Source organism: Elaeis guineensis, chromosome 6 (genome assembly GCF_000442705.2).
Source record: "Elaeis guineensis isolate ETL-2024a chromosome 6, EG11, whole genome shotgun sequence".
NCBI lineage: Eukaryota > Viridiplantae > Streptophyta > Magnoliopsida > Arecales > Arecaceae > Elaeis > Elaeis guineensis.
Genome location: NC_025998.2, coordinates 132309248 through 132335636, shown reverse-complemented (window position 1 = coordinate 132335636; position 26389 = coordinate 132309248). Strand labels below are relative to the sequence as shown.

Sequence of the window (26389 nt, the reverse complement as noted above, 5' to 3'; positions counted from 1 at the left end):
AGCCACGAAGGGACTGAGGGGTTTAAATAGCCGATGGATCCTGGCGCAGTTATGGCGGCGGGTATTCCTGGGCCAACTGATGTGTGCCACGTGGCGCGCTTATCCCCTTCACCGCCATCGAGGGTTGACCGCTCACAAATTCCCGCAAAGCGACGCTTGGGATCGCGTTTCAACGGGGGTTCCGAAAAGACTTTTCAAGTCACCTTCACCGAAAAACGGACTCTGACGTGCGCGCATTAAATAGGGGCGGCAGTGCGCAAGGTTCGAAGGGGCAATTCCGGCTGCGCACATCTCTCTCTGTGTACTTCCTTCGCTTGAAATTCAAACTCGGAAGTAGGGGGACTGGTGTTGGGTATAAAATACCCGCAGCCGAAATCCTCAGCAGAACGGCTCCGCCCGGACTCCTACGGGAGCCGGGCTCCGCCATCGAAAGCAGAACGGCTCCGCCCGGACTCCTACGGGAGCCGGGCTCCGCCATCGACAGCAGAACCGCTCCGCCCGGACTCCTACGGGAGCCGGGCTCGGCCATCGACAGCAGAACGTCTCCGCCCGGACTCCTACGGGAGCCGGGCTCCGCCATCGACAGCAGAACCGCTCCGCCCGGACTCCTACGGGAGCCGGGCTCCGCCATCGACAGCAGAACCGCTCCGCCCGGACTCCTACGGGAGCCGGGCTCCACCATCGACAGCAGGGCGGCTCCGCCCGGACTCCTACGGGAACCGGGCTCCGTCATCAACAACAGGGCGACTCCGTCCGGACTCCTACGGGAGCCAGGTTCCACCTGCAACTTCGGCTCCGAGAGGGTTCCACTCGGACTCCTACGGGAGCCAAGCTCCGACCTCAGTATCAGCTGCTGGAGCCGGACTCCACCCACGACCTCAACCGAAAGGAGGACTCCTCTCGGACTCCTACAAAGGCCGAACTCCGACCACTACCGAGTCTCGATCAACAGATCCGCGTCCCTTGGCAGATCACAATAACAACCATGATCCTGTTCCACTTTCTGTAGCGGATTCCGTGCGGCTCCATCACCCCCTGCGGCGGACCCATTACTCTCTGACAGGCTGTGTCAACGGCCACGATGCTGCTCCGCTCCCTGCGGCAGGTGCTGCACGATCCCACTACTCGCTGACAACTAGCGGCAACGGACGCCGCTCCACTACCTGCAGCAGGCCCTACGTGGCGGGCTGTGACGATGGCCACGGGTCTACCCCACTATCTTTCGCAATCAATTCCCCTGACCATGGGCGGCCCACTACCAGGCGGTTACAAACGTCGCCATCAATCCATTGCCTCCTCCGCCTATAAAAGGGGGGACCCAGATACGTTATTCTTTAAGCTCCCTTTTCCTTATCTCAAAACTCTGCTAAATTCTCGTTCGAGCACTCCATTCTTGTTGAGGCAGAGAACTGACTTGAGCGTCGGAGGGTCTTGCCGGAGCAACCCCACCTCCGGTTTAGACTTCCCTTGCAGGTCCCGGTGGCGACCGCGGCTTCCCCGACTCCAGCTTCTCCGGCGCAAGCGGATTTTTGCTCCAACAATACCCAACAATACTAAAATAGCACTTTCCTAGTGCAGATGCATTACTTATCTTGTAAATCTCCAACAATTTATTTTAGAAAGTTTTTTTTTTATCCTAACACAATCGAACTATTGATCAAGGTTTTAAGTTTACAAGGATTAATTTCAGGTTTGATTGAACTAAAAATAAATCTGAAACTGACTAAAATGAGTCATACATGCCTTTTTAAGTTCAATTTTAATGTTTAGGATCATTTCTTCATTTATTTTACAAAGATGACTTTTTTTGAAATGCATGTATGCATTTGATTAAATAATCATTCAAACACAAAAATATTAACCAATATTCAAGATTTGTGGATTATACTAAAACTGAAACATAATTCATTTTGAAATAGATGAACCTCAAGAGGTAAATTATGTACCTAGACATATATTTCACTTAAATGCAATGTTGAAGTCAACCTAATATTGGAGAAACTATGCAATAAAGAAACGATATGCCATGACATACTCTGAAATGTTGTGCAATGATGTTTATTAGCTTTTCTTTTCTTTTTCTTCTATTTTTTCAAAATTTTGAATTTTTTGATGAAACTCTGAAACTTGAAGCAGAATTGTTGAAACCACTGCAATTACCAAAACAAAAATTCCACAAGCCTAGCTGAAACTGAAACTGAGTTTTCAAAACGTTCTCAGCCTTAATAATTATACAAAAATATTGCCATTGGATGTTAGTGGAAGGAAAGACGAAGCATGATCATGTAATCTTGTAGCCCTTTTTCTTGTTGTGTAAAAGTAATTGATTACAAAGGAAAGGAACACAAGGTATGATCAGGCCATGTTGAAGACTTCTCTTGCTACTTGAAAGCATTCCAATATGAAGAGCAAGGATTTACATCCCTATCCATATCAGTGATAACATTATTTTACTGGTAGGATATTTGTAGACTCATTGATACCAACCTATAACAACACATGGTACATTATAACCCATTTTTGCTTTGCTGTCCCCAAAAGCCATGCCTTGTGTCTGTATGGTATCATATTGTACCGACTTGTATCGCACCATACTGTACCACCATACCAGTATAGATATTGTTACTGGTGTTTCACCCCTTGATGAAGACTCAAGCGGCATTCAAGAGAACTCACCAATGAGTCAGCCAAAAATAACCGTACATGATGCCGATGCTTTTCAAAACTGAGGATAACCTGAATATATTACCTGCATGGACTGTTTTCTTGACAACGAACTCTAATAACAGAAATAGTTTAATTGTAAAAGTTGATTTTCTTGCAAGGCGTTAAAATGAAGACAATATTGTAGCATGATCATGGAGACGTTGGCAGCAAATGGATGCATGTTATACATGGTCAGATTTTAAGAAGATGATCCCAAATTTTAAGGAGGAAATAGTGGTTGGAAATACAGGTATACATATAGCATCAATATACAGACTGAAGACAGAGCACCCTGTTCATGTTGAGGGATGGAAAGAGAAGTATGATACTTCTAAATCTGTTATACAAAGATACTTATAAAAATTCTGTCTTATTTATAAAAAAATATAAAATTATTTTGAACTTTGAAGGATGTAATTTTGAATGATTTGAGCAATCTTCATACATTCATGTGTACAATTTTTTTTCCCTAAATATGGAGTTTATACATCATAAGAAAAGATTATACAATTTTTTGGTGAGTTGCACAAAAGGAGTTATACAGGCACTTTAGAATAGGCATCCCAACATCATTTCATATGTAAAACATGTGCTTATGATCTACTTCAAAATCATATATCGTTCTTTTGGTACTTGAAATCCCAACATATTTCAGTTATGCTTCTAACAAACAAGAGTCACATTTCTGGTTTTGACAAGCATGCATAGAGTATGGATTTCTGGAAAGGAGAAGATGTCAATACTGTGAAGAAACTTTAGAATCAGATAAATATTCTGTTTTTGCTTTTGCTTTTATAATGAATGCAGTGATATGGCTGTTGCACTGCTTCCTTGCTGCTAGTTGAGCAGATTCATGGATACCGGGCAAGAAATACAAATACACACACACACACACACACAGATACATATATGCATACATACACATCTACATATACATATATATACATATAAATATATATATGTGTGTGTCTGTGTGTACATATATATGTATATATATCTATACGTATATACATCTATATGTAGATACATATATATGTATATAGATATATATCTATATACACACATGTACACACACACACACACACACACACACACACACGTATATGTATATATCTATGTGTGTGTGTGTGTGTACACGCACATACACAGAGAACCTGTTTTGTTGGTTTTACCAGGAAGTGACGACTCAAAATAATTAAAACGGTGGCTAAGTAAACCAAAATTTAACTGGTTGAACTAAGTTAAGTAAATAAGTGGATTTGCAAAAGAAACTTTTAGGAATGTTTCCTTGCTGGTTTCATGTGTGGTTATATGTTACAATTATTGTCTGAGAATTATTTTCATCTGTTTAATGTGGTGATTATGGGGCTCTCTATCCTGAGTTTATCTTAACTAGCTTCAGTAACAGTTTAATTTATGCAGTTCTTATTATATTATTTGTTTCCATGGCTATTTTCAGAATGATTTTAATTGTTTATTTAATATTTGTAATTTGTGATCTAAGTTGGCCTGTGTTTTTTTTTTCACTTGTAAAATACAACAGGAGATGATTCGTTTGATGAGACAAAGGCATTTTCCTGCTGCTTTCAAGTGTTACTGTAACTACCACAAAATTGATTCCCTATCAATTGACAATATTTACTTTAAGATGGTTATCCATGTCCATAGTGACTCTGTTTTTCGGCGATATCAGCAGGAAATGAGGTCTGCTTGAAAATATCAAATGACCCACCTTCTGTTCTTGAAACAAAATGTGATCCAGCATTTTTGTCTATTTTAAGATTTCTATTTTGTCATTGTTTTTTTCCTTGAGTTGCATAACCTTTGTTTTCATTCTTTTCTTTTCCCTCCTTGCAGGAGAAACCGAGGACTATGGCCATTGTACAGGGGTAAGGAACTTTGCTCTCTGTCGTTTTATGTGCTTTCTCCTATGTTTACCAGAATATTTTGACCATCATGTTTAATTTTATCTATAGAGTTCCAATTTTCTGTCTTTAACCATGTTCTTTTCGTCTCTTTGTTAGTCTTATTTGAAACTTTTTTTTTTGGTGCTAGGTTTTTTTCTGGACATTAACTTGTTCAAGGTAAACAAAGAGAGGGCCACTGAACTTGCAAAAGACAGCAATGCCCTATTAAAGAATATCAATGGAAGTTGCGATTCTAGTACATTAGCATCAGATGGTATAGCTAATGAGGATGAGAATCTGATGATAAAACTAAAATTTTTGACATATAAGGTATGGTTTGTTCCTACTCTATAAATTGAGAAATACATACTTGCAGTGGGACAAAGTTTACATTATTGTGCTATTGCAAGATATGCTCGTTATTGGTGATATCTGATGGAAACTGTAGTTGCTTCAAATTATTTCATCTGATTCAAATTGTGTAAAGTTAAATTCAATTCTCATTTATCATGCCAGAAGGGATTTTGACATGGGTTACAAATAACCTAGGTGTTTTTGTATTGCCTGTTTACAAAAGTTATGCTTGCCAGGCATTTAGTAAGTTTCATATATTTGACTAATTCAATGATTTATTCATTGTTTCTTCATCTGCTTTGCACTGTCTACCTGCTGCATGGGAAATTTCTTGATGATTTGAAAGGCTTTACTGTGCTGTAGATCCTTGCTATTGTCATACAAGTGCTGTTTCATTTCACAAAAAAAAAAAAAAAATGAAGTGAATATCTTGAAGATAAATGATTTTCCTTTTTTAGAAGAGGAAGGCCCAAAAGACCCAACCCCATTGATTGATTATATGTTGGTTTCCCTGATTTTAGATCTAAACCTCTAGTTTTTCAGAAAATATACTTTAGGTCTTGAGTGGAAGTGTGGAACCAAATATTATTGATCAGGTTTTGACCCAGTCCCAGTTGATCAAAAGTAATTTTTGAAACATAAAACTCTTTAGACTCTTAACAGATTATCAAAGTTGATAAATATTCTTCTTCTACTACAATGAATCAGACTAAATTGCAAATACTTAAAACATTTTTTGTATGTAGCATATTCAGGGAAATAATTTGCGGTATCAAACTATAACCACATCCGTCAGCTCATGTGCCAACTGTGTGGGGGTGCATTATGAATATTTTATTACCTGTTCAACCAACTGTTCTATTAAGTGTTACAGCCTGTTTCATTAAGGTACCTAGATCAAATGATAAGGCTGATTAGGGAGAAACCAAGTTTAGCTTTGCATGTCATATGTTCATTTCTATAGCTATGTGTGAGAATTATTTCATCATTATTTGCTATGCCAAAATCTTGAGCTTGCAGTGTGATGCTTGGTAAGTGGAACAACATTCTTGCAAGCATATAATGTTGCTTCAGTTGTGTCACATTTTTGTTAAAAAAATTAGTGTGTTTGTTAATTATTTATTTATAATGCACAGTTGAGGACATTTTTGATTCGAAATGGTTTGTCCATACTCTTTAAAGATGGTCCATCGGCTTATAAAACTTACTACCTAAGGTACGTATGCCATTCTTGCACACTTGACCATCTTGATAGTGACACATGGAGTTTGCTGTTCTATTTCTGTTCAAAGTGGTTGTACAGTTCTCTCTTTAACAAGTTATTTTGCTAGATATATTTCTCAGAAATTCAGTCTAGCTATGTTGACGTCATTCTGTTACCATGTTATTCTGTTTCTTTGTATTGTTTGGTTTCTGCATCTCTTCATCAAAGAATGTTGAACTATCAAAATCATGTCTAGTAGATTCCTGTAAGTATCATTTAACTTATCTGGTGATGCTTGTGGAAATTACCAAGGCCACCCAAAGTAATGATTCTTTCTCCGAGATATGCTGAAATACATATTGTATATCATATTGATATAAAATTATAAATCATGTAAGACCTCATTATGATCAATATAAGCAACTTCTAATCAATCCTACAAATACTAGAAAGACCTTGTTGATCAAGAGTAGAGGATGTCTGTGAGAACTGTCTGCAAACCAATTCATAGCGTGAATCTTACAAACCAGAGCTACTGAACTAGGTCTATATCTAGCATTGCGAACTCCCTGATTATTCTGTAGAGTTGTGGCCTCCTGGATTTTATCCTTCAAATGAATGCAATAAGTGCATGGATTTATGCCACATAGTTAAGTGTTCTACCATAGTATATGCAAGGAACTCCAAGCTTTCCATTTGTAGTGTCTGTCACGGTGTCACCTATATCCAACTTTGACATATTGTAATCAACTGTTGTTAACCATAACTAGAGCAGCATACAACCTCAAGTAGTTCGTAAAAGGCTTGTTGTAATGACTATGGTATTAGGATAATACTAATCAAGGGTACAAGGCATTATATTGCACAAGGATTAAGGAATTGCTCGATTTGGTATGTGCTTCTCAGTTCATACCAAATCAAGCCACTCTTCGTACAGTTAGGGTTAATATAGGTAAGAACCGCCTGAAACACATTTGAACCACTCAAACCGATCTGGATGAGCGGTTTGGGTGGGGATGAAGGTCAGTTTGCCTAAACTAGCCTGGAATCACTTGTGAACCAAGTAGTATGTCAAGATACTACTCAGGATGCTTTTTCTTTTTGCCTTGTTTTTTACTTTCCACCAGTTGAAATGGAAATGAGGAAGAAGAAAAATGGTATCTGTGGATACACTGATTATGAAGACTTCAAAACAAGCATAAATCCATGGAATACTTAACTAGTTAAACACCATTTTGACATGAAGAATCAATTCAGAAGTGTTATCTTCATTGCTTGAATAATATGGTAGAAACAAATATAAGTTCTCTTGAAGACTAGAAAAGATAGAAATTAAATAAATGACAAACAGTTATATAGAGAAAATCTTCCAGTCCATCCAAGCCTCCGAGAGAGAAAGAGGGGGGGGGTGCGAAGGGGTGGGGAGGGCGAGATAGAGGAGGACAAACCTTGAGGGCATAATTCAACATCAGTGAATGAGACTATTAGAGAATAAAAGAAATCAAAAGGATTCACATATTCCACCAATGAGTTCAACACAGGCATGCAAAGAGATAAAAACCCTTAAACAAGTGCTGTTAGAGGTTCAGTTCTCACTATAATTTTGAAGCAGAAGAATTTTTCAGATACGGAAACAAGATGTCACTCCAATTGTTGACTAAAGCAGAGTACGAACAGTTCCTCCCATGATTAGTGAAAAGCAAACTATGACTAACATAATTTTGTATATTCTTGTTAGTTAAGAAGCAAAAACTTTGTTATCAGAAGCTATTATCCTAGAGCCTTGTTTATCTTTAACCAGCGATTATGGTAATTTACCCTGTTTCTATCTTTGTTTTCTTGTCAAATGATTAATGCTACTTAGAGACTCCTTTAATGTACATCAGTCCGCTGGTTGTAACTGTTAATACATCCCTTGTATACTAGATCTATGATTTTTTTTGTTTTTCAAAAGCTAATCTTAACATCCATATGTTTTGCATGCAGTTTGGATTCCATGTTACATGATTTATATGATAAATGTGCATATTGACTTTCAATATGCACAGAAAACAATGACTAGGGTAGTTAACTTGACAATTATGCCTTTTCTTGCAAAAACTTGCACTAGGACAAGAAAACATTATAACAAATTCGAAACCTTGAAATGGAAGGCCAAAACATGCTGTACCAAGGGTGTTTGAGGCACATCTACCTGTCGATATGCTTTATCAACATGATCCTTGATATCACATGTGCCATATCCACCCTTGGTCATCATGAACTTTGATAGGGTATTCAAACATAGTTCGAACATTAGATAATGAAAATATGTGTTTAATTCTAGTGATGTGCAAGACTGTGACTATGTCTATCATGTCAACTGAAAGCTTGTTTTAACATACGTTTCTTCTATGGGCTCCATCCTTCCTTACAACTTTCATCCATTTTGTAGATCATCCTCTTGTATTTGATCCATCAATGCAAATTGTGTCCTCTCTTTTGATTGGAGCCTTTGCAAGTCTTTCATTTCACTTGCCTGTACAATCTCTATTACATCTGCAATACTCCATGCTTGGTTGGTTCAACTTCTATGCTTCCCCTAATGTATTCATTTCCTGCTATGCCCTAATTTTAGAAAAAAACACCTAAACTTTTTTAATTCTTTGATTTTAAATTATGTGTTTGCAACCTTTTTGATGCATATAGTATTAGGCGTCAGCCCTTTGTTTATGCCACAAATGTGTACAAATATCAAATAATCAGTAGGAGTACCTCCCTAATAAGTCGACCCCTCTTAAGTTCTGTCAGACTTGTCTTTTGCTCATCCCTATTTCTATATAATTGATTAAAAAGAAAGTATTCGCACTTGGATATCTTTTTCCCATGAGTTCTAATTGGGCTTCTCTTTCTCAGTTTTTTGTTTATTTACAAGGTGAAATAGGCTGATTTGCTTATGTCGATATCTAAGGTCATAATTCTTTAGTTTTAAGATTACATCTGAAAAGAAGAAAATAGTAATTTATTCTTTCTTACATTGGACATGGTTGGTTATATTTTTCAAAACCTTCCTGATTAGTGGTTATGCTTTTATGTTATTAACTTGTTCTGCAATATGTATTAACATTTGGAAAATAATCCTTTTATTTGTGATAGGCAAATGAAAAATTGGGGAACATCAGCCGGTAAGCAGAGGGAGCTTAGCAAAATGTTGGATGAATGGTAAATGCTGGTCATTTCGTCCTTTTATTCAAATAAATTTGCTTCCTATATAGTTCCAATTTTTTCTTTAATTTGTCTAATAAGCTTGTTCAAATATGCGCATGTTAGAGTATCTTTTTAATGTGCAGGGCTGTCTATATTCGAAGAAAGTATGGGAACAAGCAGTTGTCTTCATCAACATATCTTACTGAAGCTGAGCCTTTCCTTGAGCAATATGCTAGGCGTAGTCCACAAAACCAGGTGTTGGTAGGATCTGCTGGTAACTTAGTGAGGGCTGAAAGTTTCTTAGCTATAGTTGAGGGAGATAGAGATGAAGAGGGTGATCTTCATCCAGAGGGAGATGTAGCACCTTTAAGTCCAAGTCCCACAGTTAAAGATGCAGTTCCCAAAGATGAGGGTCTTATTGTATTCTTTCCAGGTAAAATTCCTAAATCTGACACAAAACATTCCATTTCAATTTTTTTAGTGCAGTTTCAAGCAGTATGTACAACTGCAAAGGTAACAAGTTAGCACAATATGCTACTTTATCGATTCAAATCAAGACTACTATTATTTTGATATTTGCTATTAGAAAGACTACAAAATGCAAATATTTTCTCTTGTAGGGACTAGGCACTCAGGGGTGATGGCTGATCCATTGGGGTGATAAGCCATAGAAATAGCTTGCCATCTCTCTGTGCCAGATGCATTTAGTATCACTTTGCACCTGTGTTTTCTGTTGAATGAATGTGACATTTAGCAGCTATTAGTATACATTCAAGCAAAAAATTGCTATTTTGGTGATTTCAAGAATTAATTGAGGTTTGGCAATGCAAAAGCCAGCTAGATGGAAGTTATAATATAGTGAAAGGCAAAGGCTATAGACAGCAAAGGGATGGTGAAAGATGTTTGAATCTTGAATGCTCAGCCATGTAGGAGACAGCAAAAGACTAATCTGAAATATAGAGGTTAATAGGTATATGGCCATAAAGGACAAGAAGAGGTGATGGCTGTGTGGTGCAGAAATCCAGACTTAAACTTTTTAGCATGATTTTTTTTAAAGGGCTGCAGGGGATAAAATGGGAATTAGGAAATTATGATTAAATCAAAATTTTGTAAGTGGAACTGTTAAAGCTTATTTTCTACTCCTTTTCCTTACAATTTGCTTTTTATTCCAATTTTGAGTATTTTATTTTTGTTTTATAGATGAATTCTGTTTCAGATCTAGTCTGCATCCCCTGAACTTTCTCTGTTGTATCCTAAATCCCGGGGGGGTGCTCTGGCATGTGCCTGTTGAGTATGTCATGATGTTACTAAATTTCAATAGCTTCACTTTGCATTGGAGCAAGGGATTTGGCCAATGATTAATGCTTCTGTTGAATTTTGCAAGTGAGAGACATGTTTGACTGCAAATGGTGTTTGGAACTTGGTAGACTGTTACAATATCTTGTGTTTAGCTAGATGAGATTACTGCTGTATATCATGGTTCGGTGAAGCATGGTGGATACATTTAAAATAAGCCTCATTAGTTGTTCCTCTTGTTATTTGATGTTAGCTGTTTCTTGGGGTTTGGGAATTAGAGCAATGTCATGCATCTGATTTATAACCTTAAGTTTCATATAGAGCCTACAGTAAAATTTAGGTCCTCTGCTAATATTTATTCCTGTAATAAAATAAGAGATTTTTTTGTTGTTTCCAAATGAGTTTGTCAGATCTGAGAATTCTTGGTTGTACATCAACACTTGCTTGTTAGATTTCTTGCTGTTAGTGTTGTCTATGTTATGCCTAACTATATATCTATTCATTTCTCTGTCTTTGGCGGTTTACTTCTGAAAGATTTCCTTCTATTATATTGTGCAGAATTGTATTAGTTTCCTTCTGAAACTGTAAGTTTATGATTAGAGATGTTTCACTATTATATATTTGTTTTTTTTTCTCTCTCTTTTCAGGTATTCCGGGCTGTGCTAAGTCAGCTCTATGCAAAGAAATACTGAACACACCAGGTGGCCTTGGAGACAACCGCCCTGTGCATAGCCTGATGGGTGATCTTATTAAAGGTCAGTTCAGTATCCATGGTCCTCATGATTTTGGTATATGTGATGCATGTTGGTTAATTGTTTTTCATGATTTCTTGGTAATGTAGTTAAGCAGTAAGATATCTGTTGTTCCTTGTTTTTTAATGTTTTATATTTCACACATTTATCTGCATATTCTGTGCCATTCTTAAGTTGTATGATTTGGTCTCCCAGATAGTTGTTATTTAGCTCCTGCACATTTACACCAACCTCGGCATGTTTCACCTGCACAAGCGCACAATGCAGAAGGAAGCTCACCCAAACGTATCACGCACTCTGCCAGTCCAGCAAAATTTGACAAAATTTAAGTTATGCATGCAGTCACAATATTCATCACTATATTAAATATCTTTAATTTTTCATGAATATGTATAGTCAATGTTTTCTGGTTTATTATGATGTAATAAAATTTCAATATCTTGGTATGGCAAATTGGAAAGGGAAAAATTCATCAGATTCCTAAATTTTAATGTCCATTTGTAAGCTACAAAACAAATGCTCTTGAGAGTCACAATTGTCACAAAGACATGCATCGGCTGTGTTTTGTGATATTAAGGAGAGTTAGATCAAAGAACATACTGACTACACTGTTATATTGCTTCTGGTGTTTGGTTGCCCAATTGTAGATATCTGAAGGGTAAAAACATGTTAATTTGGGAGAAACAGCTATAATGACAGGTTGAATAACTTCTGGTATAGTATGTAAGTCTAAACTTACAAATTCATCCCTAGATCATGTGCCATTTTCCATTTAAAAACTGATTTTTGGTACCCAGTCCTCTCAGAACTGTGTTATAAGTAGCCTCTCAATTACATCCCACTTCTCTCTTCATGGTTCAACCATCCAGTATATATTGTCACATGCAGTAGTGGCCATTGAAACATTAGAATAAGCCATCTAAGGAGCACAGATCTAGCTAAACTTATGGAATATTTTTAAGTAGAAAAACCTTTACAGCTAAAAAAGCATACTCTCTTTTCCATTAGTTTTTCATGGAGTTATATATTCTGAAGATTTATATGAAGGTTTAAGTTTTACATTTGCGATTATGAACAGTAAATATTATAAAATTGTTACATCTTAACTCGCTCTGCATGGTGTATCATTCTTTTATATGGTATAGCTGCTTTTTAGATGATCTGCTTTGTGTTGAGTATCAACTCCTTAAATTGAGTGCTTGTATGCTTAACCATGATATGGGTTTTCTCAAATAGGATTTTTTGCATCCCAAATTGTATGAGTATCCATATCTAAGTATTATTCTACCATTCCAAATTTCTCTTTGAATTTTCCTAGCTGGTTGATAGTTTTTTTCAAGGTTTTAAGAACCGGTTTCAATACCCGTACCGGCACCCAACTGTTACTGGCTGTTCTGAGTGCCGATATACCATATATCCCTTGGTATTGATACAGTACAGGGAGCATACCCAAGTACCCAGGGTGTACACCTGTATGGTGTACCTACCTGTCTGGTACTATAGAACCAGCTATGGACCAGTACGGTCCGATGCTTCTTGCCATCATTTTTAACATATTACCTTTTTTTCACTCTTTCCAGGCTTGTAGGACTTTGATTCTGTCATTGTCTCGAGGTTGCTTTAGATGTCAGGCTTACATCACTGCTGTGCTTATGTGCCCAAGCATTGTTTTGCATTTTACATGTCCTAGCCAATTAGCTCAATTTTCTTCTGAGGCCCAAGTCTAGGCCCAGCTGTTGCCTTTCTGGGAATAAGGGATTGTAAGTTTATAAACAAAGCCTAGCCTTATTTTGCATGGTAAATGTCATGGCAGGCATGGTCAAGCCATAACAATGGACTGGATGGGCATAATACATGGGTATACATATCACCATATCCATAACCATAACCATCAAGCTTCATCCAACCATCCATGGTTTTCATGAATCTTCATTCACCCAGCATTCCTTTTTGGAGCTGCCTCCGATGTCATTTCAAGTTTCCGCATTTTCTTTATCACATTTTTTGTCCATGTTACCACAGTTCTTTCCTTCATCTTCCTTAATCCTTCAGCAAATATTGAAGCCCTTATCTAGAGCCCCATTAGATTTTCATTGTACATACTCATACTATCTCATAATTCTTAATCACTTTGTTTGCCCTTAATTTGTGCAATGCCTATATCTCCTTTAAAGTTTAAAGTACTCATTTTTCACTCTTCTCACTTTAGTTTTACAACACATCCATCTTGACATTCTTGTTGCTTCTAAATCCAACTTTTGTTCTTGGGCTTTTTTGGTGTGCAATATTCGAGTCATCGAACATTCGAGCCTTAATATCATCTAGTAAATTTTTCCAAAATTACCAAGGTACATGTCAATGGCACAATATCCTAGAAGCACTTCGTGCAACTAGCTCTAGTTCTATTGCTTGTGTCCTCTCTCTTTCTCTCTACATTGTTTTATATGTTGTACACCAAACAACAAATGTATCACTATATGGTATATCTTATCCATCATCCTTGACTAGCATGTTATTTTTGCTTCTATTTTCATTAGAATTTCTTTATATATATTCTTTTTTAATTCTATTGATTTTTAAGCCTTTTCACTAATGCTTTCTTTCATTAATTCAATTTAGCATTTCATGGTGTTCCATTCTCATTAATCAATGCATTACCTTCTGCAAAAAATATGCACCATGGGAATTTTCTCAGAATTATCAATAAGTTTGCCAAGTTAGCATAAAATTCAACCAGCATAAAAGGATATGATCCTATTGCTAATCTTCGGTTTGAGCCCATTGTGACTAGAAATACACTTGTACATGCTATAATACATATAAATATACACATTTGCACAAGCACATGGATGTGCACACAGAGATACATGTGTGCATATGTACACACATTCATTCATCATATACCTTTCTAGATACTTATTAACTAAACTTCTAGTGATTGATGAATTAAAAAGTCCAACAGTCTTTCTTCAAAACCCATATCCTTAGTTTGATTTGGGAAGTGCTTGAATCTTTGTAGGAAGGTACTGGCAAAAAGTTGCTAATGAGCGTCGCAAGAAACCATATGCCATAACCCTAGCTGACAAAAATGCTCCAAATGAAGAGGTGTGGAGACAGGTAATGTCCTATCTCCTGTTTTAAGTAAATGCTTATTTCTTTCTCTTTATAAACTGTGGTGTCATATGCTGCTTTATAATTTTGAGTAGGAACTGATGGATATTTTTCATATTCCAGATTGAGGACATGTGTCGGAGCACGAATGCCTCTGCTGCTCCTGTTGTTCCAGAATCTGAAGGTTTTCTTACCATTATTAACAATTGCAATTAAGTTTAGCCTTTCTGATCATTTATTCCTTTTGTTTGATTTCCTTAAGTTCTTCTGTTAGGCTGGCCTGTGGTATTTCAGGCTTTGAAATTTACATTCAATTCTATGGCTGATGTTTAAATATAAAAAGACTTCTTTACTGTTAAAGAGTAGAATCGTATCTTTTTCTTTTCTTTTTTAACCTCCTGTCATTAGATCTTATGTGCAGGTTAAGCTTCCTTTTTTTGTGAGCTCATTCAGGACTGTCTTGTGGAATATCAAAAACTCTTTAAGTTGCTATAATTTTTTTTCGCCTTACGCTTCTTTACTGTTGTCCGTAACAGTGAGATCCTTATTTTAAAAAATCAAGGATCACTACTCTTTTAATAGATGTGAAATCTGAGTTTGAATCATTATTTTTTTTTACTTGAGGATTGGAATTAATCAAGATATTATAGGAAGATTGTTATGCACTAACATTGTCAAATCTGATTGTATATGACTAGAATTAATGATAACCAATGGTCCTATATATTTATGCACACACATGAAAACATATAGACACCCAAACATGTTATATACTTTAGTCGATAAGCCTTGTCCAAGCTAGCTAGGGTTGGTTCCATGAATTTAAAAATGAACCTTCCTGTTATAAGGATGTTTTATAATTAGCTTTTAACCAGACAAATAACCCCTTGAATCAGTGTTAGGTTTCTAGGCAAGGCAACTTTGAGCAAGAGAGGAAGCTATCACGAAACCCAAAAGCTAGTTGGCAGGTAAAAAATTCAACCTTATACTGTAGTTTAAGCTTATGTGAATAGTTAACAGCCCTCTAAGATTGCCTTGCTATTGGAAGGACTCTAGATGTAAATGGAATAATGCAAGGCTTTATGTGTGAAGCTGCATTTTTCCTGAAGGCATATAATACAAACAAGTTAGCGACTTTAAAACACCATGCCTGTTATGCATACACAAATACGTGTACTTGTGTAATTATACATGGGTACGTTTTATGGTTTTATCACTTTTATGTTTTCTGAGTTGTGTTTCAAGAGCATCATCTATAAGTCGTGTATCAGTCTCACAGGAGTGATTGCTTGTCCTTCACGGAATTTTGTTTTCTTTATAAAATCAAATATTGCAATAAAAGAGACCTCATGCTACAGCTGATGTTTTCAAGTCCAAATGCATTTCCACCATGACGTTCAGTAGAATAAATTGATTGGTCAAATATTAACTAGAAATAGCAAATAACTCTCCCAAGGTAGGTACTATTGGTATGCTAAATACTTCAATACAAACATATATAGGGAACATTGTTTAGAATTATGACTTGTGTGAATGTGCAGGAACTGATTCAAATCCATTTTCTCTTGATGCGTTGGCTGTTTTTATATTTCGTGTTCTTCAACGAGTAAATCATCCGGTATTTGCAAACTCTGCTAATCTCATGCATGTAATTGACAAGAATTGCCTATTGACTTTTGCCACTCAGCCGTCTTATGCTTGTTTTTGTGGTATTTGTAAAAGGGAAATCTTGACAAGGCATCTCCAAATGCTGGTTATGTTCTGCTAATGTTTTACCACCTTTATGATGGCAAGGCATGTGGTCACTATACATACCCTCCTATGGTGTGAATACATGTCAAAATAGATTCTTATCTAATCTTATCCTAATTGTTTTGGGCATGCTTCTCCAGAATCGCAGAGAATTTGAGAGCGAATTATATGAACGTTTTGGCTCATTGGTCAAGATGCCTTTGCTCAAGCCTGATAGGTAAAGTAACACTTCCGTTTTGCATGTTCTGACAGTTCAGTTTTTTAAGGCATTTGCACTAATGGGCCTGCTGTAAATTTCACCTATGATTTCTCAAAGTCTGTAAAGTGGTAATATATTGTCAATGACTATCTGCAAGGATGTTAGATGCATTCAGTGAAGTATTGAAGCATCTGTTAGTATTTGGCATACAATATGCACCTAGGACTGCAGAGTTAGTTGAGTTGGTTTGGAATCTTGATCCATGCTACAGTATATCACAGAAGTCCTGTTCAGTGTCAACCCATGTCAGCAGCTAACTTGTTTATGTCAGCAACTTTTTTTTTTTTGAAAGTGTCCATGGACAAAAGTAATTTGTTGGTATAGATTGATGCTACTATCTTGAATAGCTCTTTGCTAGATCATGTCTGGGTTCGGTCCATTTTTGCAACCAATCCAGTTTCTAAGACAGGTCTGATCCTGAACCTGCTTCTTTCCAAACGTTCCAGGGTCTGGTACAGGTTTATTCTTTTTTAAGGTGTGATCCAGACAAACCTCTTCCATCTATAGTCATGTACATTGAAAGTCTAGGCCGAAAAAGAATGCAGATCTAAATCTGCCTTTTCTGGGTGAAATTTTTTTTACAATAAATAAATGTGTTTTCGTATTCTGTTTTGCACCTTGTGCTACCATGTTCTAGTGAGTATACAGCCTATGGACTCATGATTTGTTCTCTAGTGACTTTGTAATGGGTATCTCAAAGGGACTCTCAATATTATCCAAATTCTAGGATAATATGTTATTTTTCCTCGTGTTTGATACCTAGCACCTTAAATTCCAATGCCATGCATCTTTAAGGACAGAGAATTGCATTTGCGGGTCACTTCCTGCTTGCTGTTACATTTATAATCTTGGAGCATGCATTGCATGCAATAGGTTTTCATTCCCAAATCTGTTTCCACCAAAGAAAAAGGTCGCCATGTGGGCATCCCTTTGCAACCCAAATTTAATTCCTAGTCATCTTTTTACTGTGCTTTTACAATTTTTTGTGGTTGTAAATCACTTTTAAGTGCCAACTTTTTGCTAACAAAAACAATCTTTCACTTCATGGTGTCAACTTTGACGAAATTTGCTATTAGGTTCGCTTGCTATCCATTTTTGTCCTCTCACTCTGTTATGGGCTTGTTTGGATGAATTTCTCTTATCCATCTGGTATTCCTCACATGGTGGCAAGCAATGGGAAGTGGGAATACACACACACATGCGCACGCACGCGCGCACGCACACACACAGAGAGAGAGAGAGAGAGAGATGCCAAGTTGGGCAACCTTCAGGTTTTAAAAGTTTTCAAGTATCCCTAAAATTTTGGGATTACCGAATTCACTCCCTTCTTGCTCCTTTCATCGACCTTTTCTTCTCAGTCCTTCCTGCATGTGTGGTGGTTACATCACAGATTCGGCACCAATTATCTAAACTTCAGATATACATGTCTTCACCTTTTTTTTCTTGTAAGCTGCATATTTACGTCCGACTTGGTTATTTCCATCATATGACTTGTTTATTTACTTCCAACTTTTTTCATTGCCATGGATATATCGATGTTTAATGACAGTTTAAGATATAAAAAAATGTCAATGCACAACAATATTTTTACTGACCTACTAAAGTGGCATCACTTCTACAACATTTCCTATTGGTATTTACCATCTTCTGTTTTTCTGTTCTTTGTAGAAATCCACTACCTGATCCTGTGAAGGCTATACTGGAGGAAGGCATAAATCTTTTCAGACTTCACACTAGCAAGCATGGAAGGTATTTTCCAATATTAAGAAGTCTTGCAGAAAAATGCCCTAGTCTTTATATGGCATGCAGTAATATCCTTCCATGCAAAGTAGCATTCAGATTATTTTGCACATCTATTTCTATATGCATCATTCCATGGCTGATATACAAGGTTTTATGTCCTGGTGGGAGAGGGGGCGTCTCGGCCGTCCTGTTCAGTTTCTATGAGAAAATGGGATCAGTACGGGTTTGGGACTCCAAAACCCATCCACATGGGGAGAGAAGGAGGAAAGAGGGAAAGGAAGGAAAGATAAAGGAAAAAAATAAAAAAAAAAGAAGAAGAAAAATGAAAGGAAAGAAAGGAAGGTAGAGGAAAAGAAAGAAAAGAAGGAAGAGCAAAAAAAAAAGAAAGCAAGGAAAGAAGAGGAGGAAGATGGAGGATATCTACTGGAATACATGATTGGGACTGCTATCGGGATAAAATGGGACAGCGAGGCATCTCATTTCTTGGAGAAATTGGGACACCTTCATCCTATGGGATTTAAAACCTTGGCGATATATTTATTTGCTGAAGTATATGAACATAGGATAAATTTTATTGTCCTTACATTTCTAGCAACAGAGGTATCATATCTTACCTTGTTGAGATGTGGTAAGCCATGAGCATAGGTCCAGGACGGAACAAGCAAGATTCTACGATTGGCTTTAAGCTAAATGGTTTAACATGAACTGCTTGTGTTTGGCTGCAGATTTGCCTGTTTTTGTTCTATGCATGAACTTGTGACAATCATCATATTCATTTCCGTAAATGGCATATTTTGTATGTTATTTCTTCATAGTTCATACCAGAGAAAAAATACAATGCATTGGTCATGTGAGCAGTTGGGCCCAACTGCTCACATGACCAATGCATTGTATTTTTTCTCTGGTATTTTTATGTATGTTCATCCTTTGTGTTCAAGATAGTGGAATAAAGTAAATATAGTATTGTTTATGTTACTAAAAAAAATAATGAAGAGAAACATCAATGATTTGTTATGCCAAAACATGACACAGACAACCTCCAAAAGAAACATGCTTTATAGGTGCAAGCAGTCCATCTAAATGCAAACCCATGTGGATCTATGTCTCTGTCATGTCTCACAACTCTGCTCCTTGCATCTCTCAAAATATTTTATGCTTTATTAAGCTTAAATTATAAACCAGTGGTCGGTGGTATCAAAAGATATAAGCATGCATTTGAAATTTAATTTGTATGAGTTGGGAGTCCTTCGACAGAACCATGATTCATAATTTGAAAGAAACTCGAGAGGACCCTAGCAATATGCTTGCCCATAAAGCTGTAAATCCTTTTCCACTATGGCTAGTGACTAGAGGAAAAATCCTAGTAACAAAGACTAGAAGGCCATGAAAATTTAATGCATCGGCTGATGATATTATCAACATATAAGTGGAAAACTACAACTTAATGAGTATCGATCAAATAAACGGGGAACAATTTGCGTTAGTACAAGTACAATTATATCCATGTAGAGCAGCAAAGCCTGAGCTCATTGTTTGAGACCATAAATACTGCATGAAGCTTTTGAATATGACATGGAGTAGAACTCTATAAGATTCATATAAAATCTGGTGAAAGACACAAGGAACCTTAGATGATGAATGTTAAGAAACACGCTTATGAAATCTTGCCCAAGTACCCTATGGAGAGAAGAAAAAAGAAAGCATGTTAGGGAGTAAATTTGTTATCAAAATCAATCCTAGGATGTTAGTAATAGACTTGACAGAAGATGAGCATTGTAACAGTATTTGACCATGTTAATTTTTTTAATTTATAGAATCTTTTTTAGCCGATGAAATGCATGTCAAAGTGTATATAGAACTAAAGTCTGAGAGATTGTTTCGTGCAAGTTAGTTGCTTGTTCTTTCTTAGGTTTCCATTGTTGAATCTGTAACAGACTTGGAAGAAAGATCAGGTATTGTGCTTGATAAGAAACGTGATGGAAGGTATGGGATTATTTTTATGTTGAGGGTTCAAGTGCAGGAGAATGGTTAATGAAAGGTGGTTTAGATTGTCGAGATTGTTGAGGAAGCATAGCTTTGAGTTGATTCCAGTCATATTTCAATCAATGCATCCAGAGAAAATGAATGGATGCATGACAGAGAAGAGGGAGAGGGAATTGATAGTCATCTGACCTGGTCTTTTCAAGGTAGTGGGAGGTTCATGCAATGGGAAAGTGGAAGAGGTGTATGGTGGGTGTGGCTTTTTTTTAAATTTATTTTTTGGGGGGTGGGGGTGGGGGGTAGACATAGTGGTGGGGTGGCTGATAAATTGAGGTGAGCATGATTTTTGAGAGCATTGACCCAAATACCCATCCATATCTTCTTGACCATTCACCACATTAGCTCAGGGTTTTTGGTATTATTTGGAGGAGTTAATTCCGTTGGCCAAACCTGTTTGAAAGCAATAGAAATGAATTTCGACTTAATGATCTTTTGTTCTGCTTGAAGTTCAACCTAACCCTCTTTTTGATGGCTAATACAGCCAAGTCATGTAGTTAAATATAGTGGATGATGGGTCCTAAACAGCCACCTAAACTATAGTAACTATGTTAGTCTTCACATGCTGCATATTGTATCCCCAAACATTTTCAATTGAACTTGCTCACATCACATTGCAACCGAGACATCTGTGCATGACCTGCCTCTGTTCCATCCCATCTCATCACTTCCTTTCTTTCAGCAGACAGTGCGCCCCGCCAGCTCCCCTCTTCCATGCCACCAAATAGGGTGTGATATAAAGTTTGCTGGTCAGCCCTCTCTTCCTCTTGCAATCTCCTCTTTCTTTTGACTACATGAGGGAAAAAGTGATGGTAAAAGAGTCCAGATCAAGCTTCCCCTATTTATACCCTTCTACTTCGCACACAAAAAATGTACTATGATACTAAGAAAAAGCAGAGGACAAACTATTTCCCTGTTTCAAGAGCTTGAAAGAAGAATGCTTAAGAAAGATAAAATCTGAATATGGATTGTGAGGATAACAGGAAAATAAAGACTAAATTCTTTAGTAGCTAATCTACTGATCAATATACATTAAAACCTGTTGAAGGAAAAGCACCATTTAAATCCTAGTCCCTTCTTCATACCGATACTCTTCCTTCCATCTTCCGGAATCCACACCCATAACCATTTCCATTTGAGTTCGAGATCTCACCCATTTATTCCAACCAAAAGAGACATTCCAATGGAACATAACCCACGCAAGGGGGTTATTTTTTCAAGTGTTTGAATTTAGATCTTTAATAATTTTTATTCCCTGGTGATGAAGGAAAGGATACATTTAATTTCTATGCACATGGTATGTTCCTTTTGAGTGGTTGGCCAGGTCTTGTTCTTGCACTTCGGATTCTAGTAGATGAGAAGATGGTAAATGGCAGCAAGGGAAATGTCAAAGAAAGGAGATACTGAAAGAGGGAAACATGCAGAAGTGAACATGTGATGGTAGAAGTGGGCAAAACATCTCATTGAATTTACGGTTGGAGGATGGATGTTGGTGGGGCATGGGGGGAAGAAGGAATGTCTTCTCATTTTGGGGTCAACATGTCCCACCTCCTTAGATGGCACGTAGGATGGAAGGTGGTGAGGTGCACTCCTAGTTGGCTGCACTGAGGACAGGAGGTGGTGGGGTGGGCAGCAAGGACAGAAGATCGGCTTTAGTTGCTGATGAATGTCACTTTGCAACTTGAGGAAGGAAGGGGTATACTAGGTATTAAAATGTTAAAGTTAATGGAATTTTATTTTAAGCAGGTATTCAGGCTTGTCTGTCTGCTGCACAAGAACTATAGTGTTTAGACTTTAGACTTTAGATATATTATTAAAAAAAGAGGCTAATTTGGTATTTGAAGCAGAATGGAGGACAATCATGTTAAAATCCTAAACTATTTAAATATAGAGACCATGTAAAAATTTTAGGGAATAACCAAGAGACACAAAAACTTTAGATCTTTACCAGTTCCATCAAATTTTAGTAAAACACTCAGGAAGGGTTCCTGCAGAGATAACATGGTATAGATCTCTTTGTTCTTTCTCATCTATGCTAGTTTATGATTATCATTCTTAGCTTCATTTTAATTCGCAGAGCTTAAAGAGGCATTACATATTTTGACTTACTAACTTCTTTCCTGTAAATTTCTCCTGGTTAATATGTCCCAATTCTCTTTTCAATTTATATGCACCAAAATCTTTAAACATGAAGACAATGATATGTCTTGCTTAAGAGACAGTGAGGAACTTGTTATCATGGCGAAATCTTTCTCCTAGTTTGCCATTGGTGACAATATTGATGCATATCCTTTACCACCCAATTTTGCCGTTCATTTTAGCTCATTATGCAGAACGTGGTATAATGTAAGCTGTGTTTGGCAGATCCTAAGAAACTATTATTTTGACACTTCCTATTAGATCCTTGGCTTCATGCATCAATGATCATTTTCCATCCAAAGTAGCTTCACTTGACAAGACAACATTGCCCATAGGAAGTTTTAGCCACACTTGAGACAAAAACATCAGTGCAAATTTTCCCTTTACTGATAAAGGGAAAAATGTAAATTCAAAGGATTGTAGAATTTGCCATATTTTGCAATTGATTTTTTTTTTTATAAACAATGTTTTAATTTCTTGTTCATTGTCTATATTTATATTGACATGTAGTGCAGAAATTCTTATCTCTGTATCTGCAACCTAGTTGCTATTGGAATATAAATCTATTTGTTATAGTAGGGCTTGACGTTGGTTTTAATTTTAATGTATTTCCTTAGTTAATGTTTTTCATGTTTCACTTATTGAATATCAACTAACAAAACCATGGCAACATAGACTGGAACCTGTGAAAGGCTCATATGCGAAAGAATGGGCTCGATGGGAAAAAAGATTGCGTGAAGTTTTGTTTGGAAATGCTGATTACCTCAATTCTATTCAGGTAGTGACTATTCCTCACCTTATCCCTTCAATGGAGTTTTTGAATTTAAGCTAATTGTCCAATTTCATATCCCTCAGTGTTTATGATTCCAAGGAAAAGATCATTATGATATTAAATCCACATAAAGCTGGTGGACTCTGAAAATTGATGCATCTAGAAGTATTCAATCTATTTTTTCTGACTTTATGAACTCAATCTGAAATTAAAGATTAATTTTTGCTTCTTTTTCTTCTTTTTTTCTTTTTTTCATTTTTCTGTTTCCTGTTTTGTTACTATTTAAATATGTAATGAGATCTCAAGATCTGCACACAGCTTATTGTTATAAAGCACTTCTGATATATAGAACGATTGCATGGGATCAAACTATTTGGCAGTGAGGTGGGCTGAGGAGCATTAGACTAGTTCTGCAGGATGGCAAGTATGCGCAGATTGATATGTCCTAGAGCTGGGAGAATTGTGGTAGAAATGAGTAATTTATGGGACAGAGTGGTGGTTAAAGAAAAATAATTCATGGCAAATTGGGGAACTGCAGTCTCAGCTAGAAGCAGAACCACCAACTTTAGGACCCCTCGAATGAGCTGACTGAACGAAGATGGGAAAAACCATAGGATGCGGATATTGAGAAATAGCTTGAAGCTACATTTTATTTCAGAGGAGTTGGTCTGAATTATTGATGATTTAAGATCTGTGTAATCAACATTGAAGTTTGACCTCCCATATTTTAATTGCCCTTTTGGGAGGTTCGTTGCCTTTTTACTCTCTTTTTTCTTTTTGGTGTGGGGTGGGAGGATAAGCTACTTTCCAACAAAATTGCATATCAATAACTACTAATTAAGCAAGACAATGCTACCCAAATGGCATCTATTGTACATAGCCTAACTTTGGCCTAACTTTGTAACTGGAAATGTTCTTGTTATCTAGGACAAAAAACAAATTTAAAAAATAAAAAAAGTAGAAACTTCTGATCGTAAAAGCCTAAGCTCAACAATTATCTTGTCAATTTCATGTCTGTCCTAGATAAACCATTTTTTGCTCCTAACACATTTTGTATTCCAGGTTCCTTTTGACTTGGCAGTGAATCAAGTCCTGGAGCAGCTGAAAGATGTTGCAAAGGGTGAGTATAAAACTCCAGATACAGAAAAGAGGAAGTTTGGCAACATTATTTTTGCTGCTGTCACGTTGCCAGTGACAGAGGTTACAAGCATGTTGGATAAGGTAATGCCACATTTTATATGCTTCAGTTACGTTGATTAGCTCAATTCCCCCCCAACTAATTGCTGGAGCCAATTTGAGTTTCACTCACATTTGGGTTCGATCTCTTGTTGATAGCATGAAGTATTCTGGTAGAAATGCATTACTACCTATACTCGTGGATTTAAGTGTCGGATGGCATGGCACAGCATGCATGAGATGTACAATGCCAGTGCCTTATCAGCACACGGCACTGGCACAATACCAGCTGCGGGCTAGTGCATCATATGCACTGCACAGCTCAGCATGGCACAATAGGTATTATGCTAGTGTCAGGCCAGCACACCACCAGTGCATTATACTTAAACCCTGCTTTTTACTTTTTGTTAATATTCGTTTAGTCATCGATCTGTACGGAATCTCTAATATCTTGTTTTGATCATGACAGTTAGCCAAGAAGGATCCCAAGGTTAAGGCTTTCCTTGAAGATAAAAATATGGAGAACAACCTCAGGAAGGCACATGTAACCCTAGCTCACAAAAGAAGTCATGGTGTCACAGCTGTTGCTAGTTTTGGTGTCTTCCTCCAACAAAATGTCCCGGTTGATTTCACTGCATTATTATTCTCTGACAAACTGGCTGCTTTAGAAGCACGGCTAGGGTCAGTTAATGGCGAAATGATAAACTCTAAAAACGAGTGGCCCCATGCTACTCTTTGGACTGCACCAGGTATAACACCAAAGGAAGCCAACACATTGCCCATTTTGGTTTCTGAAGGTAAAGCAACGAGGATAGACATCGAACCACCAGTGACAGTATCAGGAGTCATGGATTTCTATTAAGTTGCTACCAGAGTGTGCCAGTGAAAAAAATGAGGTGATGGAATAAGGTGACTGGATTCCCTTGACCTCAGAGCGAAATCTTGTAAGAGTGTAGAATTTGAGGAATTTTGTAGGGAATCAGAAATGTGCCTTTGCATATTGTTCCCCGCTAATGTGTTGGTGGGGTGCGTTTCTTTTTTTTTCCTTTTCCCCTGCTTGGTATGGCTCGTCAATTGAATTTTTCTTTGATTCTCAACTTGATGCATATTTGGAGTAACCATTAGTTATAATTAATCGAGTGGCAAACACATGCGAGTGCATGTAAATTACCAAACACGAGCAAGCTGTTAAAGAATTGGTTAGATGAAAGGGCAATGCTGAAGCTTTCATCCACTGTGTGGATCTTGTAGTGTCTCCCCTTTCTTTATATTTGAAAGAGTTCTCTTTTCATTAGGTGCCTGCTGTTCTCTGTGAAGAGGGAAGGATTGTATGTTTTTGCGTTGTCTGGGAGGCATTATGAGCCTTGGACAACAGGATCCTGAATCTTACGTAGTTATGCTTATGGTTTGTAAGTATTACTGCTTATATTTTACTTTCAGCTCTTAGCTACTGTTTGTCAAAACAAAAAAAAAAAAAAAAAAAAATGCTTGTTTTAGCTCCATCACAGTGGACGATCTGTCACGGTGAGGTTGGGTTAAGCAAGGATATGAAATTGATAAAATTTCACCTAAAATTATGGTGCTGCCTATGTTCCATTTGGAAAAGAGAGCATACTCCCGTGCTCACGAGCCGGTGCATGGTTGGCTTTCGCATGCTGTCGTGCGTGTATGGAGGGTGGGGTCCTTCGTGCCAAAACCAGGTGATCACTCGAATTCAATTTATCTAATGAACTTGATCAACCAGAAACCTTATGTACATACGTACGTACATAGAATTAAATAACCATAAACTTAACCAGAAACCTTATGAACATACCAGCCTGAAAGGCTGGTCTATATGAAGCATACCGGGCCCAAAAGGCACAAGTCATAAACCAGGCAATGATTAACCAAATTCAATTTATCTCATAAACTTTTTTCAAAAAAAAAAACCATAAACCTAATCAACCCGCCAGCGTGCATGTGCGTCAGAGGAAACCCAACAAGCTAACCATT

At 37.3% G+C, this 26389-nt stretch overlaps 1 protein-coding gene across 2 annotated transcripts in view; it reads left to right on the top strand.

Annotated features, from left to right (window-relative positions):
- Positions 1 to 25491, top strand: part of LOC105046429 (tRNA ligase 1) — a 51964-nt gene extending 26473 nt beyond the window's left edge. For both annotated transcript variants that reach the window (XM_010925010.4, XM_073259906.1), the window contains 16 exons: positions 4250 to 4410; positions 4564 to 4595; positions 4762 to 4943; positions 6104 to 6183; positions 9307 to 9372; positions 9501 to 9790; positions 11301 to 11408; positions 14425 to 14522; positions 14640 to 14700; positions 16058 to 16134; positions 16239 to 16310; positions 16409 to 16485; positions 18196 to 18276; positions 23122 to 23224; positions 24281 to 24439; positions 24864 to 25491. In XM_010925010.4, the coding sequence (XP_010923312.1) occupies positions 4250 to 4410; positions 4564 to 4595; positions 4762 to 4943; positions 6104 to 6183; positions 9307 to 9372; positions 9501 to 9790; positions 11301 to 11408; positions 14425 to 14522; positions 14640 to 14700; positions 16058 to 16134; positions 16239 to 16310; positions 16409 to 16485; positions 18196 to 18276; positions 23122 to 23224; positions 24281 to 24439; positions 24864 to 25256 (2040 nt within the window). In that variant the 3' untranslated portion in view covers positions 25257 to 25491. The remainder of the gene's footprint in view (positions 1 to 4249; positions 4411 to 4563; positions 4596 to 4761; positions 4944 to 6103; positions 6184 to 9306; positions 9373 to 9500; positions 9791 to 11300; positions 11409 to 14424; positions 14523 to 14639; positions 14701 to 16057; positions 16135 to 16238; positions 16311 to 16408; positions 16486 to 18195; positions 18277 to 23121; positions 23225 to 24280; positions 24440 to 24863) is intronic.
- The last annotated feature ends 898 nt before the right edge of the window (positions 25492 to 26389 follow it).